Genomic DNA, 21,647 nt, shown 5'->3' on the forward strand with positions numbered 1-21,647 from the left:
AGCCTTTGAGGGCAAAATGATCAGTTCTGACGGTCTATAATTCAGTTTCACTGCACAGAGGTTAACAGCAAAGTGACATATTAGTACAGCAACTGCTGTCCTGAAATCGACTTGCCATTGGTTTTTTTCCTTGTCTACTCAAAAGAGCAATCCCATTGAAACTTAACCCAACAAAAATAAAAGTATGAATCAGGAAAAGCCACTTGGTTATTCTTCATTCACAGCAAACATTATTCAAACAGGAGTCCCATAAATGTGTTTGGAGGAAAATATTTGGGAAAGGAAATACTCTGTCCTGTCTCCTCTGGGAGGAGAAGCTAGCACTCTGCTCTTAATGAGAAGGGACAAGACACAGACATACTTCCACAGCCCGTCTGTTCCCGCTCTCTATTACCCTCCCCCAAGCAGAGTCCCGGCGGGCTCAGGCCAGCTTCTCTTCAGCTCCACACTCTGGAACTACAGCAGCACTCTTGCCTTTTGCTCTTTGAAACAACAACTATTATTTAAAAACCACAATTGGGCTGGAAGAGGAATACGTTCTGTTTAAGCCGGGGAACTCAACGTCTTCACTAGACAGGCAACTAGTCTGACCTCCCTCCGTTTCTTACCTAGTTCATTTATTTCTGCACCATCCTTTTATTTCTGATAGATTCTCAAATGTGGTCATGCATTCTTTCACTAACTTTGACCATCTCTTTATTATAGTTGTGGTGATAATTAACGCTTGTTTCAGGTAAGTAAAATACTGAAAATCATTGTGGGAAGAACTGCTCCTAAGCATATATCTACAGTAATTTTTAAAATAAAATACTACAAAGTGAAATTCAGAAAGTTTTTAAATGAAATGCTTTTCTCTCTCCTCTCAAAATCTTCCACAAGACATTATTTGGTCGTTAAGGATTCCACTCAAGAGAAGAAATGACAGCTCACCCTGCTAAATTTATTACCTGCACTGGAGCTGCCCTCCTTCTGTTGGCAAGAAAAGCTCTTCCCTGAAGTGTAATCACATTGCTGTCACTGGGAATGATTGACGTTAGGTAGAACAGCAATTTGCTATCTAATCTTCATTGTAATTCTAATCCTGTCACTAGAGATGCTTGTTCTGATTAATGAAGTGGGTAACTCATCAAAATTCCTCAGCTATTTCCCTTTTGTCAGAAAGCTCGGTGATAATTGCATCAAAATTCTCAGTCATGGAAAAATAAACAACGAATTGTAAAGAGGACAAAAATGTCAACAACTTTACAATTTATTTTTGCCAAATGGAACTAGCCACGGTGCAACTAGTGGTCTAGGGGAGCTGGCCAAAGACGGAATGCTAGAAATAAAGCTACACTCCCCCAGGGCCCCAACAGACTCCTTTGCTGCTCCTGGGCCACAAGGAGCAGACGCCCTAATACTACACAGGAAAGCAATCCTTCACGTCCTTTTTCCTTTTTGGGGACCACTACAGCTAGGCAGAAGACGCCACGGATGCTAAGAAGTGCTTGGGATCTTTAAAAGGAGGATCTTTATCATGACAGAATGAATGTCCTGGGGAAGGAGCAGCACTGAAAAGCTGCTCAAAGAAAGGAGAGGAAATCACTGCGCCCCTTGCCCCCACCCACATACTTCTACAACTACATACATACTTTAGGGAAAATACATCCAGTTTTCAGTACACAGAGCTAAGACCTGGACTTTCTGTTGGGTCCTGTGGAAAAGCCCAGAGGCTTAGACTTTGACAACCACTGCTGTGTGAAATGCCAACACTGGCTACAGACAAAAAGCTACTTGTGTTATATACTTGAAGCTGTGATGATCGTTTTACTTCTGTATTTAACTTTTTTCCCTTCATTTTTTAAACTTAAAAACCCCCACCTTATTACAGAAATTTAACAAACATACCGAAAAGTAGAATAGAAGAATAAACCCCTTATTCAGCTCCAAAAATGATCAGTATTGTGCTAATCTTGTTTCATTTCTCTTCCACTAGCTGGAGTATTTAAAAATACACTCTAGACATCAGACATTGTATCGTCTCACCCATAAATGCATCAATATGTATTGCTAACAAAAGGACATTTTGTAAATTCTTACTATTTCTGCTAAGAAGTTTCAATCAATAATCTTGCTGTAATTATCTAATACTGTTTCACTGCAGAAGTAGAATTTCAAAAAGCAATTGCTTAGTCCCACCATATTAAATTCTCAATCAATAAAATGCTCTGGGGTCTTACAGAAGAATGCCCACAATGCAGCCTATAACCTGACTCTTCGCTAGGACAGGGCTCCTTTCCCAACAAAGTCTGGACCAGTTTTCATGACCTCATGCCTTTAGGGAAGTCAGACCTACTGTTCCCATTACATTCTCTTTCCTCTTTCTTCCCCTTTTAGACCCTCTTCCCCTCTCTACCAATCTCCACCTCCTGCCCATTCTCCCCCACTCCCAGGCCCTTCACCCCCTCTATGCCAAAAGTACGGCTTACCTCAGACTATATTAGACAAATGCTGGAGTCACCTCCAGGAGAGTCTGACAGTAAGACAATGACGTGATGTCGTTTGTTCCGCACCCATACGGTTCTTAAGATCCTTATAAATATTCACCAGAAATGTCCCATGTTTAGGGGAAAAGATACTCTATTCTGTATAATTTTAGAGAACGAGTTTATGCCAAAGGCTCTTAACTTTTTTAAAAGTAGAATTTAATCAGTACTTTTTCAAAAGACAAGGGGAAAAAAAGAACCTGAGATTAAAACAGCATTTTGAAAAGCAAATTGCAAATTTTGCAATGTTTTAGTAAACTAGCTCTCACTGTTTCTTCTGTGAGGAGGGGAAACCTGGGTTACTTGCAGCATGAGGGTAAGGAAGAGTATAATAACCAACTAAACACACAACCTCCCTGCCAACAACAACAAAACGTTACTTGGAAATTTTCCATAGAGTGGCTGTATGAAATAATACATAATAAGGCTTCAAACCCCTTCTAAAATGCACACCACACACTGTCCCTGGCAATAAACTTAGAGGGGAGAGTTAAATGAATTCCAGTATTCCTCATGTGTGTGCCCAGTATTCCAATATTTTTCTTATTCTTTAGTTTTATTTGCAAAGAGGCTTTCTCTTCCTTTCCTTCCCCAAACATAGGACAACATTACTGAAAGGGTGGCTGCTATGTTTCAGCTCAGAAATGGTTTTACTTTTATCAGGACCACCTCTATTACACAAAAGCAAGATCTTTGGGAAGGAATCATGCTACATGAATGAAGTTCTTAACTATAGTTTTCATCACCTTGTAAGAAAAAAAAAAAAAAAGCAGGCTGCTTTTCCATGTAGTTCCGCATCACCTCAGCTGAGTTTGGGCAGCCATTTGGAAGGCTCTATGCCACAAGCTTAACATCAGCAATGCCTCCTTCGGTCATTATTATCTTATTCTCTAACAGAGATAACTAACCAAACAAGCAAACCAACATCTTCCCCCACAGAATTCAGATTTAGGTTAGTGTCAACCCATCTTTCCTTGTTTTCTTCAACTTTCACAAGCAGGAAAGATCATAGATTTTCTTACCTAAAGAAGACATAAAATGTATTCCAGAATAGGGTGAGAATTAAGAAGGCCACTTTCCAAATAGTATAAGAATTTCATGGTTATCCCTTTTTGTTTCTACTAATTAGCAATGACAAGTGGATTGCTGAATCTTCCCAAGAGATTTCACTACAAGATCAAAGAGAAAATAGGATAGGATAGAAGTAGGAAGTTTCTATACAAAAACAGATGTTTTTGATAAAATAAAGAGGCCTGGCAATGAAGTGAGAGGGGAAAAAGCATAAATAGTACTGCACCTGAACTTGTGTTTTGGTATGAAAGCCTGCTCTGTCTCTCTCAGAAAGTCTCCTGCTAAATACTGTGAGAAGAGGGACCCCTCCTACACTGCTGGTGGGAATGCAGTTTGGTGCAGCCACCGTGGAAAACAGTATGGAGATTTCTCAGAAGACTAGGAATAGACTTAACCGTATGACCCAGGAATCCCACTCCTGGGCATATATCCAGAAGGAACCCTACTTCAGGATGACACTTGTACCCCAATGTTCACAGCAGCACTATTTACAATAGCCAAGACATGGAAACAGCCTAAATGTCCATCAACAGATGACCGGATAAAGAAGAGGTAGTATATTTATACAATGGAATACTACTCAGCCACAAAAATGATAACATAATGCCATTTGCAGCAACATGGATGTCCCTGGAGAATGTCATTCTAAGTGAAGTAAGCCAAAAAGAGAAAGAAAAATACCATATGATATCACTTATATATGGAATCTAAAAAAAACAAAAAGAAGAAGACAAATGAACTTAAATATAAAATAGAAACAGACTCATAGACATAGAATACAAACTGTGGTTGCCAGGGGGGAGGGGGTGGGAAGGGACAGCCTGGGAGTTCAAAATTTGTAGATACTGACAGATACATATAGAATAGATAAACAAATTTATACTGTTTAGCACAGGGAAATATATACAAGATCTTGTGGTAGCTCACGGTGAAAAAGAATGTGACAATGAATATATGTATTATGTATGACTGAAAAATTGTGCTCTACACTGGAAATTGACACAACATTGTAAACTGACTATAACTCAATAAAATAAAATTTTAGAAACATACTGTGGCCCAAATGTGATGTTAGAAGATTAGGGGAACAACAGAATCCAGAGTCAAAGCACAAAGAATACAGGAACCAGAAGAGTCTGAACTAGAGCAACTCCTAGAAACAGATGCTTTAAAGTCTCCCTGCAAAAGTTACTTGCCATTGGTTTTGTGCCAGGGAGCGGTTCTGTGCATGCTGACAAGAGCTTCCTATTATCCAGCTGCTCACTGCAAGCCAGGCAGGCACTTTCCACCTTTTCATCCCGCGGGCATATTTAGGCTGCGGAGTATCCAAGTTCCATTACCCAAGGGCAGTTTCAGCCTCCTTCAGAACTAGGCCAGGAATGTGGACTGGGAACAAGGAAGTGACCCCAGAGGGCCGGCTACTCTGGTGGTGTTTACCAGAGGACAGTCCCACCTCCAGCCAAGGCTGTAAAAGCCTGAAGAATCTGGTAGGTGGATTTTCCCTTGTCTCAGTTATGTCCATATGCCCCGAGGACATCTAAATGGGAGGTTCACTAACAAGACTACACATGAGTGACATAATCACAGTCACGGGGAAAGGGAAAGAAAGAACCCACCTAAGGAACTTTGGAAACAATTTTGGCTGATTAAGGCTAAAAATAAAAATAACTGTACAAATTTTACACTATAGTTAGTAAATTTGTTTCCATAGCAGTAGAGGTTAGCAATACTGAAACTACTTTTATGGTATACTAGGACTGAAGAAATAAGTAAATATATTTTAGGTAATAAGCTCCAGGTTTCTGACTGTCAGAGAAAGATATAAACAAGCAAGGGGAAAGGCTACACTAAAGCCTGTGGTGCTGAATTAGGGCTGGAGTTATCACTATGAAGTCACAATTACTTTAAAATATATACAGATAGATACAGAAATAAGTCACAAGTAAGGAAGGGGAAACGATAGTATGACCCTTGTGTTGTTGCCCTGGAATTGGCTGTATCAATATAAACCCATGGATTTTTAATTTGTACACAGACAGATACAGAAATTAATATAGTGTGTATGTATGTGTAGGACAGTATAAGTACATCCATTTCCCAGCTCTGTCTGCTGAGAGGGCCCGGAAACAGTGACACCCCAGTACCAGTGAGCAGGGCTAGTACTGGCTTGTGGTTTCTAAATATTATTCTCCAATAAAAGGAACCAAGATTCCATGTAGAAGTGGTTGATTCCAGAGCCAGGGCAGGGGAAATACAGGATGAGCCTGCAACATCTTGTGGTGCTAGAAAGAAAGGAAGTACCCAGAAAAGGACTTTGAAAGGGCAAAGGCATCAATCTGAAAGATTTCCTAAGGGCCAAGGCTAGAACAATTTGAGTAACAAAGTAAACAATAATATTTGAATATAACCCATCGGATAAATAGCCACAAGCCCACCCTGATGCAAATAAATAACTGAATCACTGAATAAAGAAGTGGGGGAGGAGGGACAGTTTTTCCTTCTAGAAGAATTTCAGTGAATAAATGAAGACAAGAAGAGGGAAACACAAAATCATTGTTAGACAAATACCACATTAATCACTGTTACAGGCAAGATCCACCAGTGGATGCTAAAACTGGTAGGCGAAAGTTTAAGGATGATAAACAGGATATTTGCATAGTTTCACAATATTTCCTCCAAGACTGTTACGAATTAAAAAGGGAAGAAACAGTGGAGGAAACCAGCAGACACAATCTTAAGTGACTGAGGTTGACATCAACAGAAATAAGACATATTAACAGTATGCACCCCTGACAGGAGTCACTGAGAGAGGCACAGCAGCACTGCTTACAGTATTCTTACCAAAAACGCGTAATCTCAACCTAAGCAGAAGAGAATGTCGCAAAGCCCAAACTGAGACACATTCTACAAAACACCTGACCAGAACTCTTCAAAAATGTCGAAGTCCTAAAAGACAAGGAAAGATTGAGGAACTGTCACAAACTGGAGTAGACTAAGACGTGACAACCACGGATGGAAAAAGGACATCAGTGGAAAAACAGGTGACATTCTAATAAGGTCTGTAGTTTTCTTAACTGTATTTAATGGTATTGTACCAATGTCAATTTCCTAGTTTTGAAAACTATACTGTGATTATGTAAGATGTTAACACCAAGGAAAGCTGAGTGAAGGGTACTCAGGAACTCCATGCACTGTTTTTTGCAATTTTTCTGTATGTCTAAAATTATTTCAAAATAAAGACTTACAAATATAGGTTCAAATCAAGCAGAATTTGTGGCAAAGTGGAGATAATTTATTCATAGTCTCTCATTTTTAAAGTATATCAGCTGGTCCTCTTAAAGCTGAGTAATCTGTTTTAATATGCCACTAAAGAGTTTTGTAGAACTCTTTATATGTGTCTAAAATTCACACCTAGCACTTCTTTCTAAAGCACATACAGTCAGCGTTCTGTATCCGCCAGATTCTACATCTGCAGATTCAACCGACTGTGGATGGAAAATATACGGGAGAAAAAATTTCCAGACAGTTCCAAAAACCCAAAACTTGATTTGCCGTGCTGGCAACTATTTACATAGCATTTACATTGTATTTACAATTATTTACATAGTTTTATGTTTTATTAGGTGTTGACCTGGAACAAATAGACTGCCAGGTATTACTCCGGTAAAGACGTATTACTCCAACAAAGATGGGTTTATTTGGGCTCTGCAACCATGGCGGGCCACGTTCAAGTTCTCACATGGCCAGGGAAGGAGAACTCTCATACAGGGGAAAAGGAAGCTGATAGGACTATAGTAAACAAAATGTCCATGGCTTTTCATTGGCTGAGTCCTTGCCAGAAAAGAAGTCTTTCTTCTTCCTGTTGGGCTCTGTTACTGTCACAGGGCATGAGGGCTCCCCTTTCTGGTCTTCTGACTCTACTTAATTCAAGGTTGTTTATTAATTTTTTGCATCGGTGTCATAAATAATCTAGAGATAATTCAAAGTATACAGAAGAATGTACATAGGTTATACGCAAACAACTACACTATTTTATATAAGGGACTTGAGAATTTGCAGACTTTGGTATACCGCTTGGAGTCTTGGAACCAATTCCCCATGAATACTAAGGGATGACTGAATTATTTCTACTTGTACAGCGGGCTTCAATAAAATAAAAAACTTAATCTTACAGGGAACACAGGTCTTACCCATCTCTTATTGGTTGGGTAACATAAGATGGCACTTTTTCCTTACTCCTTCCCAAGATGTACCCTTGAGTACTCATTTCCTTTTCTATTTTCTCTCAGAAACCTGAACTGTTACTGCAGGAGGATGTAATAACTCCATCTGTCTCTGAAGGACACAGCATCGGAGAGTCTTTGCCAATTTTTCCCAAAATGTTAATCCCAACTCTTAGTATTTCCTCCTACCACACTTCCCTCTCTATTCCTAAAGCCAAAACTCTGACCAAACTCTTGTTGTTTTATATCTGAATAATTATGACTTCTTGCCCATCAGTCCAAAACGCTGCCATCAAATATGTCTAGCTTTCTTAAGTGACTGCTTTACTTTACTACTTTACTTTTTCCCTCATATCTTAGTTATTCATATCATATTCAAATTTCTATCATTGATTTCCAGGGCCTTTGTAAACTATCCTACACTTATCAAGTCCCCTCAATCTCTTCTTGACATTCTCTTTTCTCTTGTTAAATCCATTTCACTTATACATTCATTCCATTAACTGTCACTGAATTTCATCAGTGCCTAAGGCCCTGGGGTGGGTGTTGTAGGAGATATAAAATAGATATATTTAGTATTTATCTCTTCTCATCTGACCTTCTCATTTACAAATCTTCCAAGTAATTCCTTTCACCTGAAATGTAATAGACCCCAAACTTACACTGTTGTCAATCCAACATCACTGAAAAAAATTTCTACTTAAGTAGCTAGAGGAAGTTGCTCATTTGTCAATAAAAAATTTGCCAGTTAATTTTTCAAAAAGTGAAACCAAAGAAAGAGAAAGGAGAGTAAAATAAAATGCAGACCATTATAGTAGAAGCACAAATATATCACTGTTTAGGATCTGAGCTACCAAAAGGCAAGTAACTTTCTGAATAATTCTTCTGCATAATCCAGAACACAAAGGTCCATAAGACTGTCAATGTGGAAGCCAAGCTTTCAAAAACAGCCTGAAATCTACAATAGTAGTTACACACTATTCTGAAAAAGGTTATTTAGTGAGACATCCCAAATTCATACCCCGACTTCCTTGGATCATAGAGTATGTATGAGTAGCCCCTGAACAGAGGATTGAAGCACCGCCCTATGCAATCGGCCGGCTGAGTAGCCGGGAACAAATGGTGTGGCCAATTCTGGCACTTGGGATGAGGCTCCACTGGGCTCAGTGTTACACTGTCCCATCTCTGATGGAGCCCTTTGTCATTTGTGCTACAGAATGCTGAATAAAGAGACACTGCAATTCCTACCTGGTGATTTTCCTTGAAAGTTTGGATTAATAACTCTTTCAGTTTCTTCTTTCTTTCTTTTGCCATTTTTTCTTCATCTAGAACAGTATGAACATTTTGAAACATGCCTTTCTCTGGATTTTTTAGAGAATTTTCTTCTTGCTTTTTCTTCTCTCTATTAATAACAATTAAAAAATACATGTATGAACAACAGACTTAACAATGAGTAATTACAACCTATCACAGTGGAATGAACACTGAATTTTCCATCAGAAGATAGCAATTTTTAGATCTGGTCCTAAAACTACATAGTAGGGAGATTTTTTTTTTTCTTTTTAGTCTTAGTTTATTCCTTTATACAATACAGTTAAATAAAATAAAATTGTTTTAATGTATTCTGAAAAGTAGAAAGCCCTATAGATATTTAAGTATTTTTATTGAATGATGCTTTGATGAAAATTTGAGAGATAACAACTACTAGGTAATCTCTAATACAGACATAAGTTCTCTCTCTTCTTATAAAGGGAGGCAAATAAGGACCCTTGGGTAAGAAAGGAATGAGATTCTTACCACAAGGCTTTTACAAGGTTTCTAGGACGAAAAATAATAAAAGAGTCAGGTGTTACTGAGGAAGGAGAAAATGGAATTTATATTAACTCTAGGACAGCTGAAAAGCGAAAAAATAAAACTTAATAAGGAAAAGGACTGCAGGCAAGTAGCAAGAACCTCTTAGAAACTTTGTCACTCATCTTTGTGATTATCTCTTTCTCACCTACCTATCTGTACTTTCCCCTCCAGGTCATCCCTCTTACACTCACCAATCCAAGCAAGCTCATAGCCATCGCCTTCTAATTGGAGTACATTAAACCACATAGGTATGTGTATATACATTATCAATGACATAGTAAAGCCAGCACCTAGTCAAGGCTCAGGATTCATGGGCTCTGGCCACAAACCAGCTGTGAAAACTCAGGCAAGTCACCTAGCCTTTCTGAATTTCACTTCACAGTTGTAGAAACTCAAATGGAAAGAGGAATGCCAGAATTACCTGCAGACATTCTTTCATTAATTCTCATATATCATACAGGCGACACATAACGTTGTATCTTATTACTGGTGATGTTAATCATCATTTGGTTAAGGTGGCTTCTCCAGTGTAAAGTTGATATTTTTCTCTTTGTAGTTAATAAACCTTTTAGAGAAGACTCTTTTAAACTATGCAATGAAGCAGATTTAGGGTACCTTACAAATAAACTAAAAAGCCTTATCAACAATATAATTTTACTGACTCTTTCCAAACTTACTAATGCATTAACAACATTATGTTAGATAGTTATCAGCAGACCAGAGCGGGCATTTAAAGAAACACAGTTTTAGCAAGGCAAGGCATAACTCAGTGGTTAAGAGCATGCCTACAAGGTCCTGGATTCAATACCCAGTACCTTCAGAAAAAATTAATAAAAACCTAATTACCTCCTCCCCACCCCCAAAATAATAAAAATGTGAAATTGTAAAAAAAAACTCTAAAAAAAATTGAAAATTAAAAAAAAATACAGTTCTAACACCATGGATCAAATTTTTAAAATAACACTAAAATATCTATCTGTTACGAAAGTAATATCTGCTCATTGTGAAAAACTGGAGAGGTATAAAAGCCATCCATCTATATTTCTACCCAGAAAAAAACCACTGATTAACATGTCAGTGCTGTTTCACTGTACAACCATTAATTATTAATTTCTCCAATATTTATGAATGTCTGTTATTATAAATAATGTTATTTTCATTATCTTTGTGCACAAATCTTTGTCTGGATTTCTGGTCATTTTCTTAGGATAATATTCCTATAACTGGAATTCCCAGGTCAAATGATAACATTTTCATGGCTCTTATTGTTTATTGCCAAATTGCTTTCTGTTAAGTTTAAATCAGTTCAACTACATAGAAGTACTGCATATTATCTGTCTCACTGCATCCACAGATAAGATTTTTAACTTTTAAAAGAAATGACTGGTCAGTGAATGTTCGCTGAGTGCCCACTGTGAGCAGTGCTTCCTGCTACCATCAAATGTTACTTGTTTTCCCAATTTATTTTAAGTCAGCCTAGATTTTTCAGGGCTTGAGAGCAATCTGAAAAGCAAGGCCGACCTTAGCAAGAACTCACTAACACTGGTGATTGCTTCCTGAAAGGAAAAGCATCTGGAGGAGGTCTGAGCCTGGTACTTGAAAGAATGAAGCCCACGTCCACTGCAGAGCAGTTTTAAATTGGGGAGGATGAGAGCAATCAAGAACGCAGTGGGGAAAGCTGTGGAGGCTGAGGGGGTGGAAGAGATTATCTAATAGGTCTTTGTGGCCTCTCAGTTTGAGTATTCAGCCACTTCAGGCACGTTGTTCCAAGGCTTTTGCAGTTTATGCATCCGTGCTGTTTCTCAGAACAAATACATTAGTTATTTCATTTACAAAGCTCATTTTCTGCATGAAGAAACACAACAGTACTACATCCAGTAAGGGCTACTTTGATTTCCCTTTTATGTTAGATATTGTTTTTCTTTATCAGTGGCAGTAAGGCAGTGGTGACTCTCTGTATCATTATTGGAAGATAAGACACTGAGGCAATTCACAATAGGATGAGGCACAATTAGCCAATGTGTATAAGGAAACGTGCCCAATCTTAAAAACATTCAGGAACCCAAGGAAATGCAAACTAACCAATATAATACCTATTAAAAGTGCAAAAATATTGAAAATGATAACACCTCCCCAATGCTGAGTGTGGTCCACTGCCAGCAATCGCGTAAATAAGTACAAGCCATTTGGAAAGAAATTTGGCAATGTTTCAAGAGTCACAAGAAGCCTATACCATTTAACTCTGTAATTACAACCCTAAGAACATAATTCAAAAGAATGAAAAAGCTCTATGCTTAAGGATGCTCACTGCACTACTGGTGAAAAGTCTGAAATAGCCGAAATGCTCACCAGTATGGGGAGTGGAGGTCATTATATAAATTATGGTATAAGAATTCAATGCAGTAATATACAGACCTTAGGATTCCAGGCAATGTGGTAATCACAACAAGCAGAATAACAAATTATATGTACTTTATGATTGCAATTAAGTACATAAACGGATCAAGAACAGGAGGAAACACGGAAAAAATGAAAATAGTTCATTTGTTAAGACGGTGCAAGAGTGGGTGATTTCTCTTCTGTGTTTTGTTATTGCATTGTTTGTGCATTTTAAAGAACTTTAGAGTCCTTCCAAAATGACTGCCTAAACAACATAACAAACCTTAATACTGCTCATCACAGCTGACTTACATTTTCCATGCCTCTTCCACAGTGCGTCTCCTCTCAATTATCTCCCTCCGAAGCTTTACCATCTCCCTTTGAATCTCCTCCTCCTCTTTCTTGGCCTCTAGAGCCTTTCTTTTCTTCTCTTCTTGCACCAGATACTGAGCCTCTAAGAAGGCCGATTTTTTCAGGGTCTTTTCAATTCTCTGGCGCTCCAGTTCTTTCTCACGCCTTAAGCGATTTTCTTTTACCTTGAGGAGAATACAACAAGGGTGAAAGCAGCCTTTCAAGTAGAAAGGGATATGCAAAACCTTAGAACAAATTTTGAAGATCAGAATACAATCACTTTGAAACATTCTGGCCCAGAACCCCATGGTATATCAGAAAAACAGGGGAAATTCTTTTGTTTACTGAGTAATGATCAATAGGAAGTTTTAAATGAAGTCAGGTAAGACCATTCCAAACAATTTGGGAACAATCTGCACCATGGAGAAGTTGAAAATCTAATGGGTCTGATGCCAAATTCTGGATTCTGATTTAGTAATGATTTCCTACTCATAAGATTTTCCAAGGTGTACATTACTGCTATTTATTCAGTCTGTATGCTAATTATAACTTAAGAAAAAGAATAAGGTTATTTGGGGGAGGATAAATTGTGAAGGCTAGAACAGTGATTTATTACCTTAAGGAACATCACGGCCTTTTATTCACGTCTATCATTTTAATATATAGATGATTCTGGATTATTTGGAAAACAAAATCATGAACTTCACAAATATTTCTGAATAAGCACAATCATTTTTTTCAAACCCATTAACTCTTTAAAGGCTTGACTAGCTATGAACTAAGGGGTGATCCTTTCTGTTCGTTAACTCTACCCTTATCTTACTCTCATGATAAGACTTCTAGATAATGGCTTTCTCTTAGTGAACCTTCTTTCCTCCCTTTTATCATAAATCCAAACCAGGATCATACTTCTACCCCAGTTTCTCTATCATCCCTAGTGCTGATTGAGCACGCCTTATGGTTTAAAGTAATCAGAAATTCATTGTTACAAAAAGACTAGACCGTAATTCTAGTCCGGTCTTGGTTCTGGACATATGGGAAAGACTTGGTCATTCTGACTTCCTGAAGTTCCTCTACAAAGCATTGAGATGTATCTTCTTCCTATAATCTACTATTGTCTTTGGAGACAAGAAAGTTCCCATATGCCTTTCTAATTCAAAACAGCTGAACTAGATTTAATTCAGATCTGCCCTCCCTTTCAAATTATAATCACAAAATGAGTGAATTTTTCAGTTGCCTAGAGAAGAATCATCATTATAACATTCACCAGAATATTCATGATATTAATATATTGATGTCATAATTAAAAAAACAAATTCAAGCAAACCCCAATCTACATATTTATATTCGGAAGTACCACATGTAAACTAATAAAGTTTAGCTCACTTCTCTCTTGGTCAAAATCAATTATTCTTTTGCTTGGTTCTCTTAAATAAATTGTTTCCTATCCTCAGTTTATGAGCATTATTTTTCTTCTGAAGTTCTTATATTTTATTTTTATTCTTTCTAACCAAACCACAGATGGCATCCTTTTTCATAATAAAGCCTAAATCTTTATTTAAGCTTATTAAATGTGTCACACAAAGATTGCTTCCTGTTATCCATTTTAATTTTGCTTTTCCCTCCCACCTGCTTATGTCTCATCTCCATGGTAAGACGAGGATCCTTCTGCCACTTCTTGTCTTGGTTTTCATTCATTCCAAGATCTTCCAGCATCCCAGAATCCACCACATCTTTATGGAGCAGATGGTCTATAAATTTTTGAACGATGGTACTTTCCTCTTCTTCCTCCAAGTAACCACATAAATCTGGGAGAAAGAGAACAACAACAAAAAAAGGAAAATTAAAAAAAAATTTTACTTCAGTATAATTTCCATATTTATATAAATAATCCTGGTACAATAAAAATAAAAAGCTATGAATGTTCAATAAATAGTAACTGATAATGCCAACTGGATGAGTAAATCCCTCAGCAAGTACCTTCAACTAAGAGGGAAAAACCTTCACTCACGAGGAACTTCCCTCACCCAAGTCACTAAAGACCCCCTCACTACCAAACTGAAAAGATACTACTTTTACATTTATATTACAAGGACCTAAACATCCTTGAGGAATCTATTGCTCTTTTTCAAAAAGGCTCTAATGTGGTATAACTGACATACAATAAACTTGTAAATATTTAAAGTCTACAGTACATTTTGACATATATAATTACCAGTAAAACCATCATTACAATCAAGATAATGAGTGTATCTGTTAGCCCCAAAAAGGGTCTTCATGCTGATTTGCAATCTCTTCCTCCCACTCCTCCCCATGCTCTCTGCCCTATCCAGGCAACCACAGACCTGCTTCTGCCAAAAGATTAGTTTAAATTTTCCAGAATTTTGTATCAATTAAATCATATACTATGTACTCTTTTTGGTCATGCTTCTTTTACTCAGCATAACTATTCTGAGATTCATCCATGTTGTTGTATCAATCGTTCAACCCTCTTTATTGCTGAGTAGTATTCTACTGTATGGGCATACGACAATTTGTTTATTCATTCATCTGGGGATAGACATTTGCTTCCAGATTTGGGCTATTACAAATAAAACTGTTATGAACATTTGTGTACACATATTTGTATGAATGTATGCTTTCTTTTCTCTTAGGAAAATGCCTAGGAGTGGAATGGTTGGATCATATAATAAGTATTTGTTTAACTTTTGTAAGAAACTGTCAAACTGTTTTCCAAAGTAGTTATATAATTTCACATTCTCACAAGCAAGGTAGGAGTGTTCCACTCCTCCACTTCCTTACCAATACTTGGTATGGTCAGTCTTTCAATTTAAGCCATTTTAATAGGTGTGTAGTGGTTACTCATGGTAATTTTAATTTGCTTTTTCCTAATGACTAATGATACTGAGTATCTTTCTTGCTAATGTTCTATTTAGTTCCATACATTATTGAAAATGGGGTTACTGAAGTTTCCAACTGTTACTGTTGAATTACCTATTTTTCCCTTCAATTTTCTCAGGTATGCATCATGTATTTGGGGGTTCTTTTGCTAGGTGTATACATGTTAACACTTGTTATGTTTTCTGATGGATTGACCCTTTTATTATTATAGAATGCCCTTCTTTGTCTTGAGTAACAATTTCTTATCATAATCTATCTTTTTCCTGATATTAACAAGCTGCTCTCACACTCTTTTGGCTACTATTTGCATGGTACATCTTTTCCTATCTTTTTACTTTCAACCTGTTTGTGTCTTTGAATCTAGAATGTCTCTTGTAGACAGCATATAGTTAGATATTTTTAAGTTCATTCTGCCAGTCTCCATCTTTTAATTAAAGCATTTAATCCATTTATATGTAATGTAATTCTTGATAAGGTAAGATTTACATTTGTCACTTTGGTGTTTTTCTTCTATACATCTCATGTAAGTGCTCTTTGTCAGGCTGAAGAATTTACCTTCTATTACTAGTCTGCTAAGGTTTTAATCAGAAATAGATGTCACATTTTGTCAAGTATTTTTTTCTTTATCTACTGACATAATCATATGTTAATAGTTTTAATAAACATTCTTTTTTAATAGCCAGGTAATATTTTTGTTCAATGTTCTGATCCAAAAACAAAAAGTAACTCTAGAAGCATAAGATGAGTGAAGTCTGGTAAGATACTAGATAGTAACAACAAATCTCAGAGATAGAACTAGATCCATTAGCACCAGATCTATTAGCAGTCTTATTGTATTCCAGATGTTTCAGAATAAATATTAAGTACTGAAATGCCTCATTTTAATAATGACACCACTAAACTAGAAAATATCCAGAAGGTGGCAATCAGTATATCTAGAAACAATGTGATACAAAGAACTGTTGAGAGTACTGGTGCTATTTAATCTAGAAAACTGACGAATATGAAGGATCAGATATGATGACAGCTCCCACAAAAAACGAAAAGACTGTTCTTGAAAGAGAGGACATGATATTACTTCCTATTACACTAAAGGGTAAAAGTTACTGAGGACAAAATCCTAATTTTCCTAGCAGAGAATTTATGAAGATTAGAGCCTCACAACAGCTGAATGGGCACCTCCCAGAGTGCAGGCTCCCTGTGCTGGGAGGTGTTCAGGTATAGAGTCTATCACCCCATGTTATGGATACTATAGAAGGATCTCTATTTGAGGGGGTGAAGAGGGTAGATCAGATTAGGTGATCTTGAGGATTCCCCTAACTTTAAGAGCTCATGACTTTGTGATTCCCAAGCTGGGGATTTTGTAGAGTCCTAAACAAGAGGAATGCTGCCAGATGAGTTCACCAGGGATGTATGAGTTATACATGGGGAGCTGCCCCACCATTGCCATGCCTACCCTTATGCCCAGGGAAAAAAATCTTTCTCTTTGGATGCCTTTGAGGAACCCTCACAAGCTAGCTATTTAACTTGTCTAACACTAGCTGTGTGTGCAAGTAATAACCTCCTTTATAAAGATACATGAAGCATTTTCTAAGTACAAAATGATATACCAATGTTTAAACATAGTAAAACATTTAAATAGCCATCAAGGTAAATGGTCATCCAACATATATAGGGGAAAAGGCACTCTTAAACAGCATTAGTTGCCATTATAATCATAAGAAGAATTGCAATTAATAAGACTATTTTAATTTTTAAAACATGAATTTACTGAGGATATAGATAAGTAAATTGAATCAAGAAAAACTAAAGCCAATTATAAAACTAAGCAAAACACCAAAAAGTCAAATAATATATCATTTATTATTCAAAACAAAAAGATTTCTTGGATACATCCATTGATGTTAAATCTTAGAACAATCAGATAAGTTCTTACCATCAAACCTGTCGTATTTCAAATGCCTGTTGGCTTCTGGCACAAGAGGGATACTCGACACAGTGTCTTCATCACCACCTTCCCCATCACTTGCTAGTTCTTGCTTAAGTTTGGTGTCTAACCAGTCATTGACCAATTCCTGAGCTACCAATAAAACAAAAGCATCTATTTAATATTTCAGTTACTTCAGAAACTTTCTTCATTCAGTTTTCATTCATTCAACAAATGTTAAGTGAGCACAGCATGTGTCAGATAGTGTTCTAGATGCTGGGAATACAGCAGTGACCAAAACAGGAAATATAAAACCTACCACCATGAAACTTATGTTCTAACTGGGGAAGAAAGACAATGAGCAAGTAAGTCAGAAAAACAGAGCAGGGGAAGGAGAAATGGTGTACAGGAGATGGAAGATGGGTGTTGACAGTTTTAAAGTTTTTTTCGTGGGAGGAGGTAATTAGGTTTATCTATTTAATTTTTTTAATGGAGGTACTGAGGCTTGAACCCGGGACCTCATACATGCTAAGCACACACTCTACCACTTGAGCCATACCCTCCCTCCTGATAGTTTTAAACTGGGTTATCAAAGGAGGCCTCACTGAGAAAATATTTTGAGCAAAAGAGGGAAGGAAGTGAGGAAGGGAGCTACGTGGCTACATAAGGGAATATTATTGCATACGCAGGGAAAACAAGAGCAGAGGCCCTAAGGTAGGAGAGTGTCTAGCGTACTGGAGAAACAGCATGGGGGCAGTATGGAAGGATGAATGAGATGAGGTGGAAGAGGTAATACTGGATCAGATTTGGAGCAGTGGTTCTAGATCAGGGGTGATTTTGCCCCCCAGTGGATGGCTGGCAATGTCTGGAGCCATTTCTGGTTATTACAACTGGGGGAGGTGATATTAGCATCTACTGGGTAGAGCACAAAGATGCTGCTAATAAACACCCTATAATGCACAGGACAGCCCCCACAACAAAAGTTATCTGGCCCAAAATAACAATAGTGCTGAGGTTGAAAATCCTTTCTTTGGGTAAGTCTTGACATTCTAGGTACTTTGGCTTTTATTCTGCGTGCAATGGGAAGCCATGGGGGCGGAGGGTTACAAGCAAAGAGGTGATGTATTTTAAGAGCATCAACTCCAACTACTATGTTAAAATAGACTACAGAGGAACAAACACAGAAGCAGGAGACTCCAGTTGGGAGACAAATATCCAGGAGAGAGGCGATAGTGACCTGGACCCAGAGTGGAGGTACTAAAAATGGTCAGATTCTAGAAAGTAATGTTTTGAGGTAGAGTTGACATGATCTGCTGATGGATTGGACACAGGATATGAGAAAAAGAAATCTATAAGGTTTTTGGCCTAAGCAACTGCAAGGATGGAGGTGCCATTTACTGAGACGGGGAAGGCCAAGGGAATAGCAAGTTTGGACAGAAGATCAGTTCAGTTTCAAACGAGTTAGGATGAGATGCTTATGAGACATCCAAATAGGGATGTCAAATAGGTATTGGCTATATCATCTGGACTTCAAGGGAGAGCTGAAGAAATAAATGTGGGTATGGTCAGCATACAGATCATATTCAAATCCAAAGGGGATATTTAAAGTGGATGAGATCCCCAAAGGAGGAAGGTGGATAGAGAATTGGTTCAAGGATTAAGCCCTGAGGAGCTCTGGTATTCAGGGGTGAAGAGAGAAGGCAGAACCAGGAAAGTAGATTAGGAAAGAGAAACCACTGAGGCAGGAGGAAAATCAGAGAGTATGATATCCTGGAAACCAATTTCCACTTGGATTTCTTTTTTAGTGACATTCAGAAAATCTTCTTAAATATATAGTTACGAGAGAAAATGTCTTGTTAGCATCACTCTCATCATTATAATCACTGTCAAACAGCTCTTACAGACAGGGCATGGGGGTTTCAACAAAGAAAAATGTCTATTTCAGCATTACCTTCATCACTGTTATCATCATTATTGCACAGCTCTAAGGCAATGGAGTGTCTCCATATAGTAAATAACGACAAAAGACATTTAATATAGATGGGAATGCATGATACAACAGAGAAAAACGAATCAAAGTGATAGAAACTAAGTGTAAAAAAGTATACTAGCAACAGACTCTACTGGCTTTCAGAGGAAGGTAGAGAAAGGGGGCAGATATTTACTGTGTAACCCTGTGTACAACAGTTTAGATATTTATGTGTAGAATAATTTATTTGTAGAATAATTCAGATCTACTGTATGCCATTCATATTAAATAGAGGTGTACTGTGAAGTTTCCAAAAAAACAAAGAAAGGGAATGTCCTGTGGAGGGTTCAACTGTAGGAACATTGTTCGATCAGAGGCTCGAAGCCTACCCTAAATCAGACTTTCTCAAAGCATGTTCCTCAGCACACTAGCTCTTACTGAATATCAATAGATAGTTAATGAGAGGAGAAAGAAGGATATAAACCTTTGAAAACCTTGTTCCATTCAGACACTAGTACTTTCTAAAGTAGATCACTAGTTTCTTAGAATATTAATACGTATTTCAAGATAAAAAGGGTTTAAGTCTAGGAAGCTTAGGAAATGGGGTAAGTAAGCTTTTTTTTTTTAAACTGCAGGACTTCTTGTAACCTTAAGCAGCTGAAGTATATTATATATTCCTATTGGTGGGGTGTGAGATGGGGTGGGCTAGACACAGCCTTGCCAATTTCTGAATCAATCTCCTTTCTCCATCTCCAGTGCTACCAACCACCTGAGACCAAGTGCCATTTCTGCCCACACAGACCACTGCAACAGTCTCCCACCGATCTTCCTTTCCTTCTTTTTCCCCTATAATCCATTCTTCATATATTTAAAAAACTATTACACTTCTGCTTAAAACCCTTCAATGATGTCTAACCATACTCAGAATAAAATCTAAATTCTTTCCCCAGGCCTACAAGCCCCCGTGTGCCATGTCTAGGCTCACTCCTGTAAGCTCATCTCCAGTGGGAAGCTCCAGCAACACTGGTCTTCCGTCAGTTCCTCAAGCACACCAAGCTTCGACTTTAACTCTTTTTGCCACCTTTCCCACTGCCTGGGATGCTTTTCCTCCATCACAGCTCACCTGACTCCTTTCTGTTATTCAGGTCCAAACTCGGATGACTTACGACTGCCTGCTCCTTCGTTTTTCATTTTCTTTATTCCCACTCTAGAATGTATACTTCATGAAGGCAAGGACTTGGTCTCCTGCTCAACATACCCTGTTCCTTCAGTGCCTAAAACAGTACCTGGCACAGACTAATAATTTAATATATATGCTGAATAAATGAAGAAATAATCTGAATAACTGGAGACATAAATAATCCAAATGGAAAATGGCTTCTGACTTTCCTCCAACCTCAGGGGCCTCTCCTTTCCAGGCTTCTTTGCTGGTCCCTTCTGATCTCTTCATCCCTAAATGGTGGAGTTCCTTAGGGCATCAGTAACTAAAATACTCAATTCCAGAGGAGCAAATGCTTTAGGGACGCAGAGAGGTGAGGTCAGCTTTAGACTCTCTTCATAAGGAACAAAGGTGATTTATAAACTAGTGGTCAAATTAACTGTATGATACTAGATCAAGTTAACACACTGCCCTCTGTGCCACAGGACTAATATCTATACTAACTAGTTAACTATGTTATGTCAAAACTGCCTCTGGATGTGGTTCTATTTCAAGAGACAAAATGGGCCTTGAATACAGCTGTACTTATGATACTGGAGTTAATTCCAGAGTAAATTAGCTTCAGGAAGTAGAAAGAAACAAAAATTAAGAACAAGAGAAAAAAACGCTTTCATTCTGTACTCTGGAATACATTATGATTTACGCTTTAGTAAGCTGTACTCCAAAGACTTGCTAACATCGTAGCGAAAAACGTATTCTCCTACCTTCTGCGTAGACTTCATCGTAATCCTCTATTTGCTCAGGTGTTTCCAAATCTACGATTTGGTCCCAAAGCCTTCTGGATAAATCTGAATTTCCAGCAGAAAATGCTTTCGAAACTGCAAATTCTGACGCTTTCTCAACTCTCTTCAATATGACAGGAAAAAAGAAAAAAGCCACTAAGACAACTTTCTTCAGGGTTAGAGAATTTTTCCCTTATTCAAGAATCTACTTTTCTACCAACCACCAAGACACGTTCAGTTTTTCATTTTTAAAGGAACTCTGATGTTGAAACATCCACCCTAAACAATTTCATTCATTAAACATGAAATTAATTATAGTATTTAACCAACTTTTAACAGGTGTCCACAATGTTTATATTTAAACAAAAAGCTATTTAAGCTTTAGATAACTTCTGTTTAGAGCATTAGTAATGGGTTCCTGACACCCTGGATATTTTATTTTAATAATAAAATATAATATTTTATTATAATATTTTATTAGTTTCCATGCCACTAGGACTTGCATA

At 37.6% G+C, this 21,647-nt stretch overlaps 1 protein-coding gene across 3 annotated transcripts in view; it reads right to left on the bottom strand.

The window, feature by feature from the left end:
• CCDC191 (coiled-coil domain containing 191) overlaps positions 1–21,647 on the bottom strand; it is an 81,530-nt gene that overhangs the window by 50,996 nt on the left and 8,887 nt on the right. For 2 of the 3 annotated variants that reach the window (XM_010970819.3, XM_045507165.2), the window contains exons 3-7: positions 21,124–21,265; positions 17,241–17,384; positions 14,033–14,211; positions 12,365–12,588; positions 9,068–9,221 (exon numbers count right to left, since the gene is read on the bottom strand). In XM_010970819.3, coding sequence (XP_010969121.1) covers positions 9,068–9,221; positions 12,365–12,588; positions 14,033–14,211; positions 17,241–17,384; positions 21,124–21,265 — 843 coding nt within the window. The remainder of the gene's footprint in view (positions 1–9,067; positions 9,222–12,364; positions 12,589–14,032; positions 14,212–17,240; positions 17,385–21,123; positions 21,266–21,647) is intronic. The other variant, XM_074363801.1, reaches the window with a different exon arrangement.

Source organism: Camelus bactrianus, chromosome 1, assembly GCF_048773025.1.
Source record: "Camelus bactrianus isolate YW-2024 breed Bactrian camel chromosome 1, ASM4877302v1, whole genome shotgun sequence".
Taxonomy (NCBI): Eukaryota; Metazoa; Chordata; class Mammalia; order Artiodactyla; family Camelidae; genus Camelus; species Camelus bactrianus.